This window comes from Sus scrofa, chromosome 7, assembly GCF_054392235.1.
Source record: "Sus scrofa isolate SSC_HxYL_T2T_F1_AM1 chromosome 7, Sscrofa_HxYL_maternal_Yorkshire_Landrace_v2.0, whole genome shotgun sequence".
Classification (NCBI taxonomy): domain Eukaryota; kingdom Metazoa; phylum Chordata; class Mammalia; order Artiodactyla; family Suidae; genus Sus; species Sus scrofa.
In genome coordinates this window covers 74946717-74969616 of record NC_139389.1, presented here as the reverse complement: position 1 = coordinate 74969616, position 22900 = coordinate 74946717, and the positions used below count along the sequence as shown (strand labels likewise).

Here is a 22900-nt window from a genome sequence, read left to right as displayed (position 1 = left end):
AGGTCTGACAGTCTTGTCAGCCTGTTTACTAATCTCTAAACTCCAAGTAATGTTCATTTTTCTTATTTGGTTTCTTACTCTGTATAAATCATAGTCTCTGTAGGTCCCTAAGAGGCTGATGGCAATGATGATTCAGACCTTGATAGGCTAACACAAGCAAGACCTAGTTCCCGCTTCGTTACCATTGATAATTGTGGGAGCTTTTGTTTATAAGAAATCAGAGAAGATAGTAGGGTTGCAGAGGTGATTTTGGTTTCTAGTGGTGGTGGCTCGTATGTTTACCTCATCAGGTTATGTTAGAAGTGTTCAGCATCTTGAAATAGATGCCAATTACTGCTAGAATAGGACATGAGCAAATCCTTCAGGAGAAAATTCAGTGGGCAGTTGCTGACACTCAGTGAATTGCTGGCTCTTTGCCCAAGTATGTGTGAAATGTTTTCACTGGTTTGAGACCCTGATTACAGTTGGCTCACAGGGTTTGTGGTGACACTGTAGATTTGATATCACGCCACAGGCAAGACAGAAACCAGGGATACCATACAGAGAAATAAAACCTTCCTAATACTTTAGGAAATAATTCCTAAATATTCCTACTGTTTAGTAAAAAAAAAATAATAATAATAACAATAAAGAATAGTCCTAGTATTTCTGTTAAAATCAGGATGAAGATAGTGATTTAAAGAAGCCGTCTTTGTCTCAGCCTCCACTTTTCATAACAAGGCAGAGGGAGCTGATGTGTGCTGAGCTAGAATTCTGGACTGTTCATTTATTCACCAGTATTTCATGCGCACCTTCTGTGTTCTGGGCCCTTTTCTGGCTGCTAGAGTTTGAGCAGTGCCCAAGACAATTCCTCCAGCTGAGGAAGGGAACAATGTTAATAGAGAAGAGAGACAACATGCAAATAAATTCTAGGAGGAAAATTAAAGCAGGGTCAGAAATGTCACATGTCCTTAAAGCAGCTCCCCTTGACAGATGAGACATTGAGATCCCCAAAGCTAATCAGTCCATGACCACCCAGCTAGTAGAGATAAATGGAGGATTTAAAATCTGGTCAGCTTGACTCCAGAACCCAAATCCTTTCCTATGTGTGCAAGTGTCTCCCAATTCTATGATTCCTCCCACTGACCTCAGGCCAGCAGAGGCCGTGGAGCATCCTGTCAAGAGGTCAAATCGGAGGGCATGCAGAAGGGACCTCAGACAGGATTGTCTCCTTCAGAACTATGAGATGCTAGGACTGTCCATTTGGTGACTGGGTTCCCTCACATAATGCCAACCTGCTGTGTGGTAGGTGTGCACTTCAGGAACTTCAATGCAGGCAGTGGTGTTTCACTAGTGCCAGTCGAATGGTAAAGTTAGGGTTTTCAGACAGAGCTGAGCAGACCTTGATTCTCTTAGGTGTGATTGTGTGACTATCAAGCTCTACTGATAAGCCCCAAGAAGGTGATGCCTGGGAGGACCCTGCTCTGCAAGTGTCTGCAGAGTGTGACAACTCATTGGGGCTGCAGTTTAAGGAAAAGCAAGGTGGAATGGGCCAGATGCTGAGCCTGGAACCTTGCAAGTATAGCGATGTTAATGTGCAATTGATCTTGCCTCCACATCTGACCAGTGGTTTCCAGGGTCTTGGTTGTCACAGTTCACTGTCTATGTGACCTCGCTCTCCATACCACAGCTCCAGCAGTGCCCCTATTCTGAAGCCTTTCCTGCCTCCACTCGTTCTGCCCCCACCCTGAGTTGGGGAGAATTGAGAGTCACACACTGAGTTTTATTCAGTTGCTTATGAGTCAGTGTTCCCCCTAAACTCCAATCACCTGGAGGGTCAGGATGATGCTTTTTCATTTTGATATCCACTGACAGAGTGCCCAGAAAAAAGTCGAGGCTCAATGCATGTCTTGCATGGATGATTTTAGCTTTCTTCTGCCGACATTAAAAGAAAACATGCAGAAATGGAAATGGGACCCTGGCTTTCATCTCTAGCTCCTAGGTCAGTGAGGTTACTATCTTTCGTAGTATAAATGTTCACTGAATTTTGGATAAATAAAGGTAATACCATAGCCCGAGGTGGTTGCAACTCTGGAAATTGATCAGAGTGACTTTTCAGTAGCAGGTGTTGTCGCTATCAGAGCCTTGCATCCTTTGGGCCAACACTCCCCTGCTTCATGGAACTATTTATCTTGACTTTTGTTTTGTCAGAAAGTTGCTAAACTCACTACCAAGCTGTGCTGTGGCTCAAGAGTGGCTAGCAGGAAAGGATGTGAATATGACTATATGTATGAATGGATGAACAGGAGAGAGAGGCAGGGGGAAAGGGCCAGAGACACTGCCTTCTTTCTACCTCATACACAAACTGCTTCCTGCAGATCCAGTGTTTCTCAGATCTCTGTCATATGCATGGCCTAGGAAAGCCTGGAGGATGGATGAAACACTAGACTGGAAGTAATAAGCTTGTGCTTGACTTACCTCAGTATTTGTAGCAGATGTTACAGATGTCATAACATGAGGCTTTGGAATCAGACTTGAAAAAAATTCAAGATAACAGATGTGGACTTCTTTCTTTTACCAGCGAGTGCTGACTGACACCATGCTGATGCAGTGATAACCTCCACTCCTTTCCTACTGGGCGGAATCATGCCACTAACAGTCTGTGTGCTGCCGAGGTCAGAGGGGTGACAGCCTTGTAACAGTGCTCAACTGAAAGGCTTTTAAGCCAGTTTGCAAAATGAAAGTGTAATAATCCCTTTTCTTTGGCCCCTACTGAGGGAACATACCAAGTCTAACCCCCATTAAAAATTTAAACTTCTCCAAAACATTTTTAGTGTATTAGTGGGGGAGGGCATTTCTACCAATTAAAGAACGAGTGTACAACTTTGCACAGTTACTGCTACATTCAAATTCCAAATTACATGCCCTCTCTAGTTTTCTGTTTGAGAGCTGTGGTCAGAGAGAGTGCTCAGCGTCTTTCTGTGAACCAGGCCCTGAATTCATGAGAACATGTGGTATTCCTTCCTGACACATACAGAGGAGGTGATTGGTAGCAGAAAGTGGTCATTGGAAGAAGAGGAACAAGAACAACAGGAACAACAAGATAAGCAGCAGCCCAAACTAGAGCCTTCAGGTGGCATTCAGAGGGCAGAGCACACACACACACGTGTTCAGGTTCAGAGCCCAGGCCATATCTGTACTGCCTACTGCACCCTTCTAACACACAGGATTGCCTTGCTCAGCAGACTCTGGGCTGGGCATCTCTGTGTTCTGAGTATCCAGCAGAGTGCCTGCCAAATAGTGAGGCTTAATATGTACTGGCTGCTGTAGCCCTCAATACAGACTAAATTAGTCTGTATCTTCTTGCTGAGTTCATCTTAGATAAAAATCAAGACCCTCTTCCACTCAAAAAATTTTCCTGTTCTACATTTTTCATTCGCAAGTCACTTTATAACTCCCTCCCTTTTACAATTTCCCCAAATTGAGAGGAAGAGCAGTTTGTGATATCCCACATCTCTGCTGGGAATCCAATGACAGGAATTAGTCACTATCTACTTTTTCATCTTTTATTTATTTTGTGAAAACAACGGAAATTCTCACTTCCTTCACTTCGTAAAGGGAATTCAGTAGTTAACTTTAAACTTTGCATCCAAAAGCAGTTCTTATAGCATCAATTTTTTGGAGTCAAAAATGTATTCAGAAAAGACTTGGAGTTGTGGTTGGCCTTCAGATCCTTTAAAAGTGACTGCTTTTTATATACATTGTTACTGAAATGATTAAGAAAGGAAAATCTGGATGATTACCTACCATTTTTAGCAAGTCCTGTTTGGATCTGCAGCAATTACTTTGAAGGATCGGGAAAGTAAAGCCTATGGCTTCATGTATTAAGCAGTCCTGCCTTTATACCTCCATCCATCTCTTGTGGATTCCCCTCATGTGCCCCACTCCCAAAGCTTCAGCCTGGGCTGTGGGTCATGCCTGCATTTTCCTGAAGTTTCTGTCCTCCGAGATGTTGACTGTCAGGGCTTCCTCATTCCCTCAGGTGCTGTCACTCTGACCAGCAGCTCAACCCGTCGCCTTAAGAATTTCATTGTCAGGGGGAAATGTGGATTCTCGTATGAAGAATATTCATCACTTCATGTGAAGCCTATGTAATGTACATCTCATAACAGCTCCTATAGTAACTTACATATTGTCAGAGAATGGCTATTGTATTCTTTCCCCAGCTACAGATGGAAGAAATAGCTACTTTGGTGACTCTCATTTCATTCAATGGAAAAGAAAGGCATATGGGCCATCTGACTCTTAAAAATGGAAACTTTGTAAAGAAGTCCCTGTAATTTATACAAAAACACTGTCAAGACTGATTAAAGTAATACTTAGGTGCTATTTCACTTTTAGACAACTTTGCCATTTTGATGGAGAAAAGTTTTGTAAAGAAAAGTTTTCAAAAATACGTGAATCCTGTTTAGTTCTCCAGAAGATAAGAAGTGCTTGATAAACACATCCTTGATTAAATAGATCTATTGAATGTTGTGGGTTTTCCCCATAATTTGCACCAGTTTAAGCCATATACAGATAGCTTTTTTGAGGAAAGTGGACTTGGTTCCTTCTTCTTAAATTCAGCAATTCATTTGTAAATATTAATACTTTCATAGTCATATCACTCTTAATGCTTTTCCCTAATGTATTCAATCCACACTTAAATTGTGGGAGAAATTTAAATGCACTGCATCAAAGAATTTTTGAATCAGCATAAGACTTCTTAGAATTTCAATTATTTTAATGGATTAAATACTTTTTGTGTAAATTGGTAATATAATGTGTTAATGGGTTCTGGGATATGAATCATGAAGACATATCTTTTTATTTTAAAAAATATCCTAATATGAATTTAAGAATAAACCTAAATGGTACTATTTTTGAAAATAGGAGGTTTTCTTTCTTATATTTAGTGTTAATTTAACATTCAAATCCCAGATTAGCAGTACTTGTTCCTATTCTTTTCTCTGTTCCTCAGTTATCCAGAATTTTAAGTGGCACAAAACTGATCTTTGTGAAAATACATTGAAAAAGCATTGTTATTATTTGTTTTCAGTTATTTGCATGATGCCTTGTGTGGAAACTCTAGGTATCCTGCTTTTGACAAGAGTTTCTGTTAGCGAGCCATTCTGTGGGTTAAACTAGTTATTTCAGTGAGTCATCTCCATTGCAACCTGATATGCACGCACTGAGGAGTTAGTGTTGAAAGGGTACAAAATGGGAATTTGGCCAGTAGGCAGAGCTGTGAGAATTAGTGTCAGAATGAAAATTTGATCCCATAGTCAATGAAATCATATAAACGTTTATTTTTATAGGGAAACACACACACACAGAAATTCATACCTCATAAACTTCTGAGGCTCCTGGGAAAACCCTCCCTGGTTTCCTTTGCCCTACAGTGAGGGAGGCTAATTGAGATTCTTCAGGGGAAATCCCTTTTCTTCCCTTTGGTAGCCATGGAAAGACTCATTAAGCATTCTGTACTCCATTCTTTCCCAGACCCTGACTTTGCTTAGCCCAAGTGCTAAAGCCCAGGGAGTGATGTCCAGGATTCCATTAAGCATGCCCTTTAGTCTTCCCTTCCCCCAAGCTCAGTGTGGGAACAGAGCCTTGCCTCTTGGATGACAGATTCATAGGGTAGCCATAAAGCTTGCTTTTCTACTCAGTGAATGATTCCACTCTTGAAATACCACCAACCAAACCGTCAGGCTACCTTGTTCACCTATCCTGCTGTTCTGCTTCCCAGGGAGGCAGAGTTGGATGAGAAAGTAGCTCTAAGATGGTTTTCCCCATCTGCCAACTTCCTCCAAATTAAACAGTCCCTTGAAAAACCTGCCAAACAATGTCATACTCATCTTTACTTTGGAATATCTTTTTCAAGTGATCCCTTAAATAACGAGCCCCTTTCTCTTTCCCCCACAAGTGGTTTGCCTTCCAGTTGTGAGCTGGGCTAGGGAGGAGCTGGGGCAGCTCCAGTTTCTCTAGTACTGGGGGTGGGGAGGGCTAGGAGGAAAAGGGCAAAGCAGGACACAAGGCAAGAAGGGCTCCTGACTTTTTCCTCTTTCATTATGTGTGTCCACTGAGCTGTCCTGTTTCTGTTTTGTAATGGGTTCTTCTGTGGCAAGCTGACCTTTTGGCTGAATAGGTCAAACTCCCACTGAGCAATAATCCTCAGCCTTCCTGGCGTTTGCGCATCCCCGAAGGTGACGGGCACCGGCAGGAATATGACTGGGAGTGTGTGGTAGATTTCCCCAAAGAGGGATTGTCTTTTACTGCACTTAATTAATTTTCAAAGACTATCTCACAAGGTTATGCAGAAGAGTTGAGATTAGAGCATTTTTGCTGACATTGTTGGGGGACAAAACTAATTTTTCAAATACATGTTTCAGATTTGGGTTCTTTTCTGTGTCTTCTGTGTTTTAATGAGAGAAAGGCCAAATGCATGATCCTGATGATTTATCCTATTATTTTAGATTTCTGAGACAATCAGCATTTCTTTAGCTGACTTTAAAAATCTTTCTTCCTATATATCTCTTGCATATAAAGTCTTTTAAGACTCTTGGCATTTTATTTTTAACCTTGAAAACCCTGAGATAGTCATGTTGTGGTCTTGATAATTATATGCTGGGCCTAGGTTGTTTTGAATTGTTTAAAATTTTCTTATGGAACATTTATTAGGTTTTATAACACTAGTTGTCTTACCAGTAGCTGGCAGTTTTCAGCATCAAATAGGTACTCAGTAAATGCCGAATTGAATTTGAATTACAATATTCCTTTGGCTTGATTTTTTTTTTTTCTTTTAGCAGTTTGTATAAGCTGTTCAACTTACACAACACTCACATCTCACTGTCAGTGACTTAGGAACTATAATCCTCATAGACACAGGATTACATGTTTCATTTATTTCACAATGTGCTGTGCATTTGGGGGTTAATTTAGTGTTCTTTAAATTTCAAAAAGCAATGTCTTTTAATTGAACAGCCAAATAAATGAAATGTCTGTAGACCAGATGAAACATTGCCCTAGTCAGCAATAATAAGTATGTATTGTGTGTGGGCTACCAAATGGTTTTAGAAACTGTCAGTTTCCAAAATACCAAAATCTGAGACATCTTCATAAGCAGTGTATTACTTTGCTGAGAATGATGGGTCTCATCGAGGACACACCTCTTTAGTTTTTCTCTAGGCATTAGTGATACTCCAGAAACAGAATGAAATTAACGTAGAGGAACAAAATAGCTATGTTTGCATTGTTCCTGAGTTATAAGATTACTGTCTTAAAACTCAAAATGCCAAATGTGGTAGGATGAAAAGTACAAGATAAAACGTGCATATTTAATGTCTTTTCAGTTACCAATAATGGTAGAGTTAGAGCTGGGTTTCTAACAGGGGCATAACAGGCGTCTGTTTAACATATTTATGTTGGTTGTAAAATTAGGAACTGTCATTACAGCCCCACATCACCTGCATAAGTGCAAAACATATAAATCAAGAGAAGTTCCGGTGCCATAAAAATGCCATTGAATAAAAAAGCATGAAACCACTTACAAGATACTTGTGTGTTGTGCTAGCATGTACTAAGATGCAGACTCAGATTTCTTGAGGATCTGAAGAACAAAGAAGAATAACTCTGCAGGTAGTTATTGGATGTAATGCATATAAGACCTGATGAACACATGCAGGATCCCCAGTCTGATTAATATATTTTTAAACACAACTCCGATTATTTATGCATTAGCACCTTTAAAGAATTGCTGAGCCCTATGTTGAGAAAAAGCAGGAAAAGAAAGGCCGTCAATGGCCACGCTTGTATAACCCCTGCAGCACCCTACTGCAGCCACCTGTTTCCATGCTTCTGGGAGGCAGTTGCTACTGGAGCATGCTTTGGGGACCTTCTAGTAAACAAACACGCTCTTTACATTTCCTGTGATGTTTTAGAGTTCTCCGTAGGTTGGTGGTTCTTGCTATACTGGCCCCTTCTTAATCCAGTTCTTTACAGAATAGTCTGTATTCTCTAAAATCAGTCCATTACTTCTGTGAGGTACAATGGTTCATTTTGAACTTGATAATTGGAAGTCCTGAAATGCCCTCGAATTATGAACTATTAATAAGGAGCTTTCTGGATCCTAATTACTGCCTCAAAAACAGAGTGAGCACTTTTGAAGTTTTTCAACTCACCACTTCTGCTTCCCCAAAAGCTCCCCTGCCCCCAACAATCTTTTTTTAAAAAAAAAAAAAAAGAACGGCACATTTTATTCATGTGGGATCATTCACACCAAGCTACCATAATGTGCAATTAACACTCTAGAAACTGAAAACAGTATTCAGCAAGACAGCTGCATTATCAAAAATGCCAAAGGAGTTTTGAAGGGAGTAATGTGCATGTTAGAATAGGAAATTAATCAGAAATGCATACACACATGCAGAAGTACTGTCTTAAGTACATCTTAATATTAAAAAAATTTTAAACCTCATGTCTATACTTATAGTAATGATTAATCTTAGGATAGAAATGATTTTTTTATTTTGAGATTATTGGTTGTATGTTTGACTTCTGAAGCAAATGAAGAAGTTGGAATACAGATCTCTAAGATCCCTTTCACTGGGAATATTCTTGGATAATAATCACTCTTCAATTATATTTTATAAATTTTCCCATTGAAAACCTGCCCCTTTTATTTCCTCTTGCCAATAATAATGATACTTACCACTCATGCTATTTTCAAAGTGCCTTTCAGACATGGCAGGCAGACATTAGCTCACAATTGCAGGGGTAAACTGCCTACTTTTGCACAGCACAATAATCATAAGTACATTTATATTATAATCCCTACTAAGCTATGGATCCAACTGACTGACTTAGTAATTGAAACGAAGCAGAATTATCCCGGCATCATTTCGCTGGAATTTTCTTGTCAACTAGCTGAAAGTTTTGGGAATTTAAGAAAGTGGAGGATTTTGACTTTACTTCCAATTTATAGTGTCTTGGTTTGAGGGAATAGGGGTCTGTCATAAAATTTTTAGAAAAGCAGGAATTTACTTGTTGGAATATGGAAAAGTTCTGAATATTTTCTTTGATAAACTACGATAAAGCAAAATTAGATTTTTATGTTTGAGAACTTTTTAAAACAGAGAAAATACTAAGAACATATTTAAAAGCAATTGTGACTCCATGTAAAAGAAAATTTGTAAAGAGAAGAACTTCAACTCTGCAACCCACAAACACCATGCATTGAGCTCCTTTGTTAAGTACTGGGAGGTTCAGTGGGTGTATGTGCCTGCAAACAACACATGTAGAATATGCCAGGAAGAGAAAGACCAACTATATGTTAGTAGGAGAAGAGGAGTATTTGGTTAAGAAAACAGTCACTGACCTTGGCAAGACACATGCTGGGCAGGCATCCACCTGGGCTTCCTGTAGATCCTGTAGGAATAGTTACACATGAATGTTCAGTAAATATGAAATCCAGCCATCCTGAGACACTTAACACTAGTGCAAACAGTCATTAATGAGAATCTCTTAGCTGACATGTTGTGCTTATTAAATTATGATAAAGTTATTGCATTAGAACATTACAAAAATTATGTTTGCATTTTTCTAGCCTGGAGGATATGAAATATTTAGGTTTCTGTGGGAGGAAAGGCAATATGTATATACTTTTAAAATAACATCTAGGGAGTTCTCTGTAGGGAGTTCCCTGTTGGCCTAGTCTGGCATTGTCACTGCTGTGGTGTTGGTTCAATCCCTGGCCCGGGAATTTCTACATGCTATGGGTGTGTCCCAAAAAAATACATAAATTTTAAGAAAAAATAGTGTACTAATTTATTTTAAAAGAATGTGAGCAAGCCTATGTTTTTGTTCCAATGTAGGAAAAACAAACCAAAAATGATTTTTTTTAAGTCTGGTTATGATTTTTAATGCTTATAGAAGTCGCTATTCTAAGTTGTAATTTCAGCACAGGCTTTGATTTTGGTCTGAACTCAGAACCAAATTAGCACTGGGTTTTGTTTCTCTCAGATCTCGTTGATTCAGTAGCTAGCTAGTGATACAATTACAGAGAAATGAAGTTGAAGGTGTGAATCGGAGCTCCAACTTAATTTCTTTCTTTCTTTTCTTTCCTTTCTTTCTTTTTTTTTTAAGTTATAGGTGCACAAAGAAGGAGAAGCCCCAGTGCACTGGCCATTGAAGTATTTGAAGCACATTTGGGAAGTCACATTTTGCAGGTACCTTTAATAAAAAAAAGAAGCTTGCTTATATTTTACTAAGAAAAATACGTCTGTTTAGTTTTTTATTAAAATGCTTTTTTAAAATTGCAGCTATGTTACTGTTTTATCTTGGAATTCTGAAGTTCTTATGAATTTATTTTTTTTCTTTTTAGAAAGCCATCCCTTGAGAGAATTTTAATGAGAAAGGGAGGGCAAGTATTATTTGTGCTGTAATAATTGAGATGAATTGCACTATTCAGTTGATGCACAATGTATAGTAGCTGGCTGTTCCCAAAATTATTTTGTGTGCTGCATTCGTAAGTGGACATATGTGTGTGTCTTTGGAGCTATATATTGTTTTTGGGAGAGCAAAATTTTGTTGTAAAAGTAATGTGACATTTGTATGTGTTGCCAAATTTCAGTTGTTCTTTGCTTGAGTTTGTTTTCATAAATGCTTCCAGTCCTAATGTTTGCTTCCCCAATTACAGACTTTATCAGGATGAGATGTCATAGTATATTTATAAGTAAAGGGAGACAAATAATAGTAATTTTATTTTTCCCAGAGATTTTCATGACACATAAATGTGAAGGCGACTAGAATGGACCCGTACTTATTTGGTCCTAAAGAAAATTGATCCCAAACTTAGCACCTCTCTTAATCCAAACTTTTAAGATTTTGTGATCCATTCTACACATCTTCCTTAATCCAGGGATAATTGTTCTATATTGTTTCTCTTTCCATGATAAATGTTGCCCTGGCCAAGTTTTTTTTTTATTTATTTATTTTTATTTTTTATTTATTTATTTTTTTACTGTATGAAATACGTTGTTGACATGGAATTAGAGAAGCAGACATGTTTGGGATACTTAGGCATCTTACTTGAAAAAGATGGTTATGTTTTTCTTAGATAATATTTGGGTTAAAATAAAGCTAAACTCCAGATACCTGTTCATTGAGAGTTATTTTTTTAAAGATCTTTCTTATACTTTAATTTTTCTAAATGGCCAAAAGTAGTATTGAATATAGCATATTATTTCTGCAAATGGAAACTTTTATTGTCAGCTTCTCCATGGTCAGTCCCATGGCTTTCCAAAATGGTTCCTTGGCTGACAGCTCCAGTGCCACCTGAGATGCTTGTTCAAGGGACAAATTCCTGGGTCTCACTGGAACCAACAAAATCAGGCTCTTCAGGGTGAAACCCAGGAATTTGTTATCTTTAATAATCACTTGAGGTAATTTTGATGTTTTATTAGGTCTGAGATGTCACAACTCACATTGGCAAGTTTAAGGCCCTGAAAAGCCTGTTTTTGTTTATTCTGCTATTTCTCATTTCTCCAATAATATGGGCTAACATCCCATAGAACTGATGTTTCTTGAACTGTATCTTGAGGGATGCTCTTCTATTGTGCACATTAAGGTTTGAATTACTTTTGCAGTGGATTCATTTCAGGGATACAGAATGGACATTTCTTTCTAGATCTTTGGATATTTATTTCCCTCTTTCCTATACATTCTTTGTTCAGAATCTCCTTTATGAGTTTTGTATGAGTGATGCCATGTATACTGCTGTGCCTCTATATCTTCAGGGGATTAGTTCAGGAGCCCTGGGGTTCCAAAATCTTGGATGCTTGAGTCCCTTATATAAAAGAGCATAGTATTTACTTATAACTTATGCACATCCTCTTGTATACTTTAAATTCTGGATTACTTATCTCTAGAATAATTACAGTATCTATTAACAGGTAAAATGTCACGGTGTGCGGGCTTTTTTTCTTTTTAGGGCCACACCTACAGCATGTGGATGTTCTCAGGCTAGGGATCAAATAAGAGCTGCAGCTGCTGGCCTACGCCACGGCCACAGCAATGTGGGATCTGAGTTTCATCTGTGACCTATGCTACAGCTCACGGCAACGCTGGATCCTTAACCCACTGAGCACGGCCCGGGATCAAACCTGCATCCTCATGGATACTAGTCAGGTCCATAACCCACTGAACCACAATGGGAACTTGCAGGAATTTGAATTGAACATAAGCTCACTGAGTGCAGTGTAGAAATACAGTACAGAGTGGCTGTCCTTCATGCCAGTTCCGCATTGGACTTCATAGGGATAGCAGAGATCTAAATGAGGCTGCTGGTTTGGTCTCACCACCTTAGAAAATACTCTTCAAGAGACACATAGCTAAATATCACTTGGAGTGGAATAATTAGAAATCATGTTATGTGGGGTGTGGCAAAGGGCTTGGTGAAGTAAATGTGGAAAACACATGGATTAAAAGAGACATTAATGTCCTCTCTATCTATTTGAAGGTGTTAGGCAAAAAGCCCACAAATGTTTAGATACATCCTGTGTGGCCTCAGAGTGTAGGGGAAAAAAAAATAGAAATATGTAAAAATTGAAGAAATAAAATGACCGTCATGTAAAAAAAACTTGCAGATAGGGCTCTCTATATTTTGAACATAGTCAGAGCCTCTGGTCTTAGGCAAGCTCTAGGTGGTTTGGTAGGGATGCTTTCAAGGAAGTCAGGCATGCAAGTGTGGTTGCACTTAGATAGTCTTGGACGTATCATAGAAACTAGAAATTCCTTTCATTCAGTTGTAATACCTAAGGTTATGGAGGGGAAGAGCTATATATTCTCCTCAAAATGATAAGCTAGAAACACAGGCAGGAAGGGTTTTGGGAAGTAATAGTAACAAGAAGGGCGTTCTCGAAGGGAGCTGATTAGTTATCTCCTCTTTAGCAGGAGAACTCTCAAACCCATGGATCTGTGTCTGTACCACATTCACAGTATCTCAGTGGTTTCATAGGGTAAGATGGTTTCCTTATTTTCCTTCAGGAAGTTCAGTAGTTGGATCTGATTAATTCATGGAGACTGGATTCTTTTTTTCCCTTTCCCCTACCGTTCCTTCCTTTGCAAATATCTGAAAAATAAGGTAGGCATGATCTCTAATATCACAGTTTATTATCATTAGCAAAAAAATAAAAAATACTTAGTAACAACATAGAACTTGCTGTAGTAGGCCTGTGGCTGTTCTCTTTCACTAGCTTGCAATCATTTGGGGAAAGAACCACAAGGCTTTGTAAAGCGATAAACATCACCCTGTTCAAGTACTGTGGGGCCATGGAAGAGTGAGGCTCTGGGTTTACACAAAGCATCAAAGAAGACTTCTCAGAGTTGGTAGATGGATGCATTGGAGGTTACTAGGAAAAGATGGAGGAAGAATATTGCAGTCAAAGAAATGTCAAACACGAAGGTATGGGTCACATCATAATAGCTCTTATTGGGGGGCTGTTAAGATATTATATTTGATGGCTTCTTCACATGCACAGAGATAAAGTTGGAGAAATTATGAGCCATATTGCAACAGGCCCAGTGAGCCAAGCCAGGATTCCGTAACCAGCAAGGGCCCATGGAGAAGGCTTTCATGCAAGGAGTTCCCATTGTAGCTCAGTGGTTAATGAACCTGACTAGCATCTGTGAGGACACGGGTTTGATCCCTAGCCTTGCTCAGTGGGTTAAGGATCCAGCGTTGCCGTGAGCTGTGGTGTAGGCTGCAGACTCGGTTCAGATACCATGTTGTTGCGGCTGTGGTATAGGCCGGCAGCTACAGCTCCAATTCGACCCCTAGCCTGGGAACCTCCATATGCTGGTGGGTGTGGACCTAAAAAAACAAAAGACAAAAAACAAACAAAAAACAGAAGGCTTTCATGCAGGAGATAAGATAAATATTTGGTTTCTTCCTGGAGTTTTTATTAAAATACAGTGTCTAGGAAGCCTTTGTGCTGCTAGAGGCTGTTATAAAGAGGCTGTTTAGGAAATTATGACAACATTCCAATAGTCCAAATGAAGATCTTCTCCAAGATAGAAGTTCTATGACTGGAGACACACGTTTGGAATTGAGAAGAATTACTAACACATGGTATCAATTAGATGTGAAAGGCTAGAGAATGATAGGGCTTAACAGCGATCCTAGGTTTTCTAGCCTGGTAACTAGCTGCCTAATGATACACTTACCTGAGAGATATTGAAAGGGATATCCTCGTACGTAGACAAGACCCTAAGAGATAAGCAGTTGGAAACCTGAGTCTGATCCTTTAGAGCAAGATCAAGGCTAGGGCAGAAGATAGCGCTGGGGGTTCTAATCACCAGTCTATCAATGCACTGTGCAAGTCAAGCAGGGAGTTGTAGACTGATGGAAATAATGTGGAACAAAGATAGAAGAAGGCTGGGCAGAGGCAGTCCTGTGTACATCATCATTTTAAAATGCAAGTGAAAAATGAGAAAAGAGTAGACAGGAAGGTAAGAGGAAACCACAGGATTTGATTTTGCTTAGGAGGAGTGTTAACAGAAACAAGGTGGCTAAGGATAAATCCTTTGTAGAATAAATACTAAAGAGAGGTCATTGGTTTTGTCAATTAAAACAATTGGTGGTAAAACATTTTAGGTGCAGAAGACAAACCTAAGGAATGATAGAAGGTAGAAATGCCTGGATGTTTGTGGTAGAGGGCGGGTGGGAGATGAGAAGGTAGTGTTACAGGAACACTAGTGTTTTTAAGGTGGTTAGAGTATGTTTATATTTCTGAGATGCATGGGGTCAAGCATTGGTCACTTATATGCTTTTAGCAATCAGCTTTTTAAAAATCAATATCTAGTGGTCATGTCTGCATTAAGAAAGGATAAACTTTTATTATTATTAATGGCTATATGCCATTCCATACTATGGATGTATCATAATTTATTGAACCATTTTCCTGCCATTGAGTATTTTGATTATATCTGTACATTTGCATTTCTAATGCAAATACCAAGCAAAGTGTGTTTTAATTAGAAAAAATCGAATCCATTTTGATGTTAGCTTAAATTTATTGAATTTTGGTATGTATTAAGTTCTATGTATTGTGTTAAATACCCTTCTTATATCATGATTTAATACAACACGTACTTTGAAACAAGTGCTGTGGTTATTCATGTCTTAGAAGTGAGTAAACTAAAATTTCTTAGAAAACTTACATAATTCACTGAAGCTCACATAGCTAGTTAGGTAAGAGTTAGATTTGAACCCAGGGTGATAACAGTACATTATAAATACTTGACAAAAAATGATGACACTTTTTTAAGACCATGGTAATACAGGGAAAGAATTTATATTTGGAATGAACAGGATTAGGGAACTGATGGACTATAGAAGGTAAAACAGGGATAGATTCTGAACAGCAGGGCTCAGGAAATACGTGGGAACCCTCTTCCCCAGCTGCCAAACCTCCCCGTTACTCATGGTCCCAGTAATATTTTAGGGAAAAGTGTGTTAAGGATCCTTTAGTGTAGAGAGTTGGAGATAGTGGATGAAGAAAGACTCCTTAATTTTTGGCCCACTTAGTCTGTGAATTGCAGTATGTGTGTTTGCTGTGTATATCTTATGGGCTGTGTATGTTCTTGGGAAAATTAAAAAAGTTTGGCAGATGCTTTAAAATGTGACTTCTGTCCTACTTGGGGGAGTGGGGGTGGGATTCAACTTGTCACTTGTTGCAAAGTTACTTCCCAATTTAATGATCCAACGCCAATGCATGTAGGCAAGGCCATCACCTAGACTGGAGCATCATTCACATCATATACACAAAGCCTCCCCACTGTGTGATGACTGTGACCCTCGTGAACCTGTAGCTGTTTCAGGCATGAATTTCAGGATAAGGGCATCTTCTGCAGGAGAGTTGAGGTCTTCAGTGATGTCAGTCTTGCAAGTGCGTGACTGTGACGTGTAGGCATTGGCCATGACTCAAGGCATTTGAGTTGACTTTTTTCTTCTCTGACTCTTATTAATCAGAGGAGGAGCAGGAGGGCAAGGGAGCAAGATTGAACAACTGTGCTATTTCTGACAGGCTAAGTAAAAAATCCAGGAACTTTAGGTCATTATGTGAGATCTTTCCTGAATATAGTACCTGTGACTAAGCACTAATTTGGTTCCTGCTTTAAAAGCTCTCTTTAGGAATTATGGTTCGCACTTCATGATTCCTTAATATGAAAAAATATGAGTGGTATTTACTTTTACTTTCCCAGTTTAGAGACCAGATAGAATATTCATATTTTACTTGATCAGAATTAATGAAACAAAATGGTAACAAATATCATCTTTGTAACTCATAAAATTAACTAGTGGAATGACTTTCCCTTAGGTGCTAGATTTATAAATGGAGTGCTTTAATTATTTGCATGCCCTTAGCAGAAGGGTTTAAGTTTTTTTCTTTCTGTAAATAAAGCTTATATAATTGTCACATGAAATTGTAGTATTGTTTTTGCATACTCCATAACAATGCTATTTTACTTACCTCACAGGTATTAAAGCAGTCAAATCAAACTTTGTGTGTGGGAAGTTTTTGGGGTTTGTGTTTGTATTCATTGTGAATACATTATGCAGAATGTATATGTTATATTACACTGAGTAATACATACCATTACTAATAACTATTACTTATAAAGTGATTAAAGTATTTTTTTTAATCCATAACTAGCTTTGGATATTTAAAGAAATGAAATTTTGTGACTTGGATGACTGTAATCATAAGTACCCATATGTTTGTACATAAATGATAGAAAACTGTAATTTTTATATAAATGAAGTCTTGGGAGAATAAAAATACTCCGTAAGAAATGCCCTAAAGGGATATAATGGTAGAAGTGTGGTATTCTAGTGTTAGTTTTGAACTAGTCTGTATTGCATGAACCCTCCTGTGTCTGTGTCACTGACCCTGCATCATTTCTGGGTATTAAGAAATTTTCGTCTTACTCTTGGAACATTCAAACTCTGTACTGAGAGAGACCTCCTTGGGCAGACCCCTTGAGGAAAACCAAGAGAGAATCACCAAGAACATTCCAATATCATAATACCTGAGGTTCTTTGCCTGGGGGGTGGGTTCAGAAAAAGCTGAGCAGAATAGCTTCATGACTGCCTGTCTTGCTCAACATAACTGGGGAAATAATTGTTCTTGAAAGGATCATTTTTCAGTAGAACAGTTCTCTAGTATAAGACATAGATATGGTGATTACTTTAGTAGAACAGTTTAATTGCAGTATGTATTTTCTTAAAATGGTAGAGAAGAAGGGAACTCAAATGTAGCTATTATTGCAATTGATAGGCAAAGTCATCAGATATTTATGTGGGTAAAACGGATGACACCATAGATCTCAATGAAATGTCAGATTCAATCATGTGTTTTTTCCTTTCTCTTAACACCTTAAACCACGGAATAAGAGAGAGTAGAAGTAAAAGAAGAGCCTAGGTTTAAAAGGGGGTGTTATGAATCAGATGTAGAATAAAGTAAGATCAGGATTTACATTTAAGTTCTATGTTTCCATTTTTTTAATATATAATGATTTTTATTTTTTTTCTGTTATAGCTGGTTTACAGTGTTCTGTCAGTTTTCTACTCTACAGCATGGTAACCCAGTGACACATACATGTATACATTCTTTTTTCTCACGTCATCATGCTCCATCATAAGTGACTAGACATAGTTTCCAGTGCTACACATAGTTTGAAGATTGCTTAAGAGCCTACCCTGGAATCATGACTGGTTGGTGTACATGCTATTTTTGGTCCTGCTGAATTGTTATTAAAAAAATGAGAACACATAATTTCTTTACCAGAAATAATTAAAAATGTGTGGTTCATATAATAAGGAAAACAAAGTTCAAAGTACCTTGTGATGTTGTGTATCTTTGTCATCATTTAAGTATTTCAAGGCACAGCACTGCTTCAGTGACTGAGGACTGGTCATGCCTAGAAGACTAAGATCTTTAGAGGAAGTAGACTGGGTATGTAAGCCAAAGGAGCTACTTCTGTGTTGGGCTGGGGCTGGACAATGCCAAATCTCTTGGTATCAGCCTCTTCCTATCCAGCAAGAGAAAATAAAAGATTGACTAGTACAGTTCAAATATCTGGACAAAGAAAAGCGAATAATACCTAAAACAACTCAAAAAGTAATATGAACATAAAAATTATTATTTAAGATGCTGCATAGCCTAGTCAACATTGATTTTACTTTTGATGGTAGTGTTTTTGAAAGACTTCTGTGAGAGTGGTATGTTAAGTCTATTTTCTATTTTATTGATGAATTGGAGTTTCACCCATATGTATTATTTTACTGGACCTTACAAGTATAAAAGAAATGATCATCTCTGGGGAAGTTGCAGCTTCTTTTTCCTTATGGCCCTTGTTGACAGAGCGCAGTCCTGCTGGACATCAGTGCTAAAATAAAATAAAATTCAACTAATACAGGCATATCTAGCTCTAACAGAGGGAAGTGAGAAAGGTAAGTGACCCTACAGTTTCCCTGTGATCTAGAATGGTAAGAAAATGTAAAACTAAATATAGAAAAAGAGAAAGTTAGTGAATATATTTGCATATGCAAATTAGCTTAATTGATACTGCTTGCCTCTACAGGGATTTTTCATTACAAACTGGAGTGCTACATTGTTCAGCTCATATTGAGTAATTTAGTAACTAATGAGACCAGTTTGCACTAATTTGCATATGATAAATGAGCTTAATTGCAGTAAATAACTTGGAGGCATAATTACTTAATTTTCCTGTGTTGCACGGCTTTTAAGTTCACGTATGAACAACTCAAGATAATTTTGCATATTTAAATTAGTTGCTTTTAAATTTTCTTGAACCAAAAAAAAAAAGGAACACACCTTATCAATTGAGCTGTAAAACAATCGGATGTAAGGTTTAGAGTATTTTTATTTAAAAAGAAAGGAAAGAAAAGAAAAGCAGAAATTTGTCTGTTGCTTTCCCTCATATTCTTACTCAAATAAGATATCAGCATTGACATTTTGAAAAATGTTTTTAATGTTGATAGTTAATTCACAACTTCTGTTTCATAACTGACCTAGGTATAAACTGATATGTGTTATTTGAATAACTTTTGAAACAGGGTTTATAAGAAAGATGTATCATGTCCTTTATCTACTTTGGCAAACTAACATTAGGCGAGCCTGTTGGATCTCCGATCTGCAGTGTGCCCGTCATCCAAGTTGCTGGGCTTTGATATAGCAGGCATTGTTCTGAGCTTAGCATGTGTTTTCTCTCTGGTTTAATGTTTCATAGTTATGAAATTGATTTCATTGGAGAATCTCATTGTGGTTTGCCAAGAATTATCTCACTGGTCTTCACATTAACTCAAGAATGTACGTTTATCAAATCTCTATTCTCAAAATTAAAAAACTAAAGCACACAGAAGCCAATGACCAAACTATGATTTCACAATATGATACTGCCTTCAAATTTCACTTTTAGGGAAAACATATAATTTATTATGCAAAACTGACTTATTACATCATATAAAATCATATTCAAGATTGAGAATGAGACTTTTTCATGGTTGGAGAAGTTTAAAACCTGTCATTTAAAAAGTCACTGCTGCTTTTAACTCATTATATATTAAAAAAAAGGAGGGGGTTTAGTGTTATTAATTTGTCACAATCTGGAAAAATAACTGAGGAAAATTTTCTTGAGAAAGCTCAAATCCCATTAAATTCAATATAAGCACCCCATGTCCTTCAGAGATGGGCCAAAACAAGTGCCAGTAGTAGTATATTCCAAGTGTACAATGTGAGTCATATTAGATGCTCAAGAAATAACTGAAGAGGAGTTGGCCTGTGGCTCTGTGGGTTAAGGATCCAGCATAGTCAGTTCAGTGGCTTGGGCCACTGCTGTGGTGCAGGTTCATTCTCTTGCCTAGGAACTTCCTCATGCTCCGGGCACAGCCAAAAAATTAAATGAATAAATAAACAAATGAATTCTTACTAAAGTCACCTTTAACCCTGGAACAAGGACCTCCTCTCACCTCTGTGTTAACAGCCCTGTTTTCAGTCCATATTTTATAGATATGTGAGATTGAGATTGTGGCACATGATTTTAGTGCGTGCATTTTGGCTTCCAACCAATTTGAACTCACTAACTGTGTGGACCTGAAACAGTCTCTTGCCCTCTCTAACCCTCATTTTCTTCATCTTTAAAATGGAGAAAACAGTAGAAGTTTTCCTGAAAGCCATGTCGTGAGGATTGGAGGAGATAGTTAAACATGCTTAGAATAGACCTTGGTATGTAGAATGTTTTTAATAAGCATATTCTAGTATTTCTGCCTATATGTTATGTAGCCCAAAGTAATGGCCAAGTTTTTAAAGAAAAATATGCTTTCTTTCTTTCTTTCTTTCTTTTTTTTTGGCTCCTGTATGCAGCATTACCATACAGGAATATAGGAGTATCATTGGTAAAATTGTTTTAGTGGTAAAACAAGATAAATAATTTTCATCAAATGCAACATAAATTATCTGTTTATGTAAATGCTATTTATATTTGGAAGTATATACTGGTTTGCAGTAAAATTTTAAAATTTTAAAACTGAGTAGAAAGGGTGTATTTTCACCTTGAGAATGAAAACCTTCTATAACAACTCAAGAAGTTTTCAGCATAATCTCACCGGCAATCTAGAAGCAACTAGAAAAAGTAGTGTTTGTAAAGGAACTCCAGATATGCCATTACTTTTCTCATCATGTTGTAAAGGTCTCCTCAATTTCCTTAGAAAAATGGGAATAACAGCCAATCAGAAGTCCCGAAGCACTGGGAAGTAGTAGAGGCAGCTGTCATCCGCTGCTATAAATCATGATGAGGAAACACTGAAGGGCACATTGCACAAAGTCCATCACCTGCCATGCCAGAAAGAGCAGAAGGGAGACTTCCCAGAGGAAGGTTTCATGGTATGTATATGTGTGATGTGCATGTCATATGTGATATGTATGTATATGACAAGCACAGATCCCTTTGGGGCGGCAGGTACCTTACTAACTTTAATTTGCACAGTAAACATCACTCCAGAGAAGCAGTGTGAGGGGTGTGGGTGAGGAGAGGGGGCTTGAGGTACCTATTACCATGGAGGAAACCTTAGTTTTGGTCACATGACTGCAACTAGTACTAGTTATAAGTGGGAGCTTTCTGGTCACAAAATTGATTATCTCACATAACCAGGATCTAACAACGTAAAATAATACTAAGCTTCATTTTATTTACTGAGTGTCTAATTTGCATCAGAGACTGGGGGAAAAAAAAATACTAAGATAATGAAAGCGAGTGATGGTTTTGTCTCTCAGGATTCCCACTAGGAGTGGTAAAGACCAAGACTAAAACAGACCAATACGGTTCAGTGTAACATAGACTAGGAGCTTTGAATCCCCACTCTTTATGCAGACTTGAGAGATTTATTTAAACTTTCTCAGCCTTAGTTTCCTCAACCCCAGATAGAGGTGGTGGCAGATCTTGCCTCAGCTATGGCTGTGAGAATCAGAGACAAAAACTGTCACAGTGCCTGATGCATAGTGAGTGTTTCACAAAAATTGGCCATTCATGACAGGCTGCACCCATGAATCTGATCACCCAGCTTGGGGCTGGTCACCGAGCACTTTCTGTGGTTACAAACTTAAAACTACATAGCTTGGAGTTCCCGTCGTGGCTAAGTGGAAACAAATCTGACTAGGAGCCATGAGGTTGCAGGTTCAATCCGTGGCCTCGCTCAGTGGGTTAAGGATCTGGCGTTGCCGTGAGCTGTGGTGTAGGTCACAGACACAGCTCGGATCTGATGTTGCTGTGGCTGTGGCTGTGGCTGGCAGCTATAGCTCCAATTGGACCCTTAGCCTGGGAACCTCCGTGTGTTGTGAGTGTGGCCCCAAAAAGCATAAAAAAAAAAAACTACGCAGCTTATCCCCGTCACCCACCACACACAAACACTTTCAAGTTTGGTTTTCATGTGAGTCTCTGTGCTGTGGGGGAAGTTTAAGGGTCTTGGTGTCATATATACATTCTCCTAGTGGGGTCACATAGGCTAGATGTGGGGCGGGAGAGGGAAATAGGGCAGTGATATCATTGTGGTTGGGCAGCTGTTGTTTGGGGCCTGCTAATATAGGAAGATTGTTATGAGGTGTGAGAACATATTTTTAATTATTTTTCAGGCACCGAGGGTGGCCAAATTATTTGGAGGTTAAAGCAGAACAGAAGGATCGTTTTACTTACAATTTTAAAAGGAGATGGAGGTCTTAGAAAATCTTAGGGTTGTGTGTCAAATATGAATATCAATAATTCCCTGATGATACAACTCTCTGCAAATCTGGGCCAGATTTGTATTCTTTTTGGATTTAGAATAGTCTTTGGTGATAGGAAACATTATATTCTTGTCACCAGCCTCATCTAGATGTGACATAGGGTAGAGTGACACCAGCTGATTATCCTTTACTGGGGTCCAAACCTCATGTCAGTATGGCTAGGGTTCCTTTTTTACCTGAATCTCCAGAACCTAGCAAGTCTTCTGGACTCTGCCAGCATTTGGGTTTGAGGAAAGTTTGGGCGGTGGGGGCTGAGTGGGTAAGATGCTTTATTTGCCAAATTAAGCTGATGGCAGATACCTGTTAGCATCCAAGAACAGTAGTAGTCTTCAAAACACCCTTGGGGAAAGTCTGGCCTAGAAGAATTGAATCCAAATTAATTTAAACTGTTAAAAAATTCTCTAAATAAAATAAGAACTAAGTTGAACATGTAATTGAACAGTTTTTAATATGATAATGTCATATCTGGTATCCATTTCACTAGTTATTTAAAACAAAGAATATTATAGAAGAATCTTCCA

General features: G+C 38.3%; 1 protein-coding gene across 28 annotated transcripts in view; it reads left to right on the top strand.

Annotated features, from left to right (window-relative positions):
• Positions 1-22900, top strand: part of NPAS3 (neuronal PAS domain protein 3) — an 876069-nt gene that overhangs the window by 413031 nt on the left and 440138 nt on the right. For 17 of the 28 annotated variants that reach the window (XM_084969006.1, XM_084969005.1, XM_084969003.1 and 14 more), the window contains one exon: positions 10162-10244. In XM_084969006.1, coding sequence (XP_084825132.1) covers positions 10162-10244 — 83 coding nt within the window. The remainder of the gene's footprint in view (positions 1-10161; positions 10245-22900) is intronic. The other 11 variants (XM_084969002.1, XM_084969000.1, XM_084968998.1 and 8 more) reach the window with 1 other exon arrangement.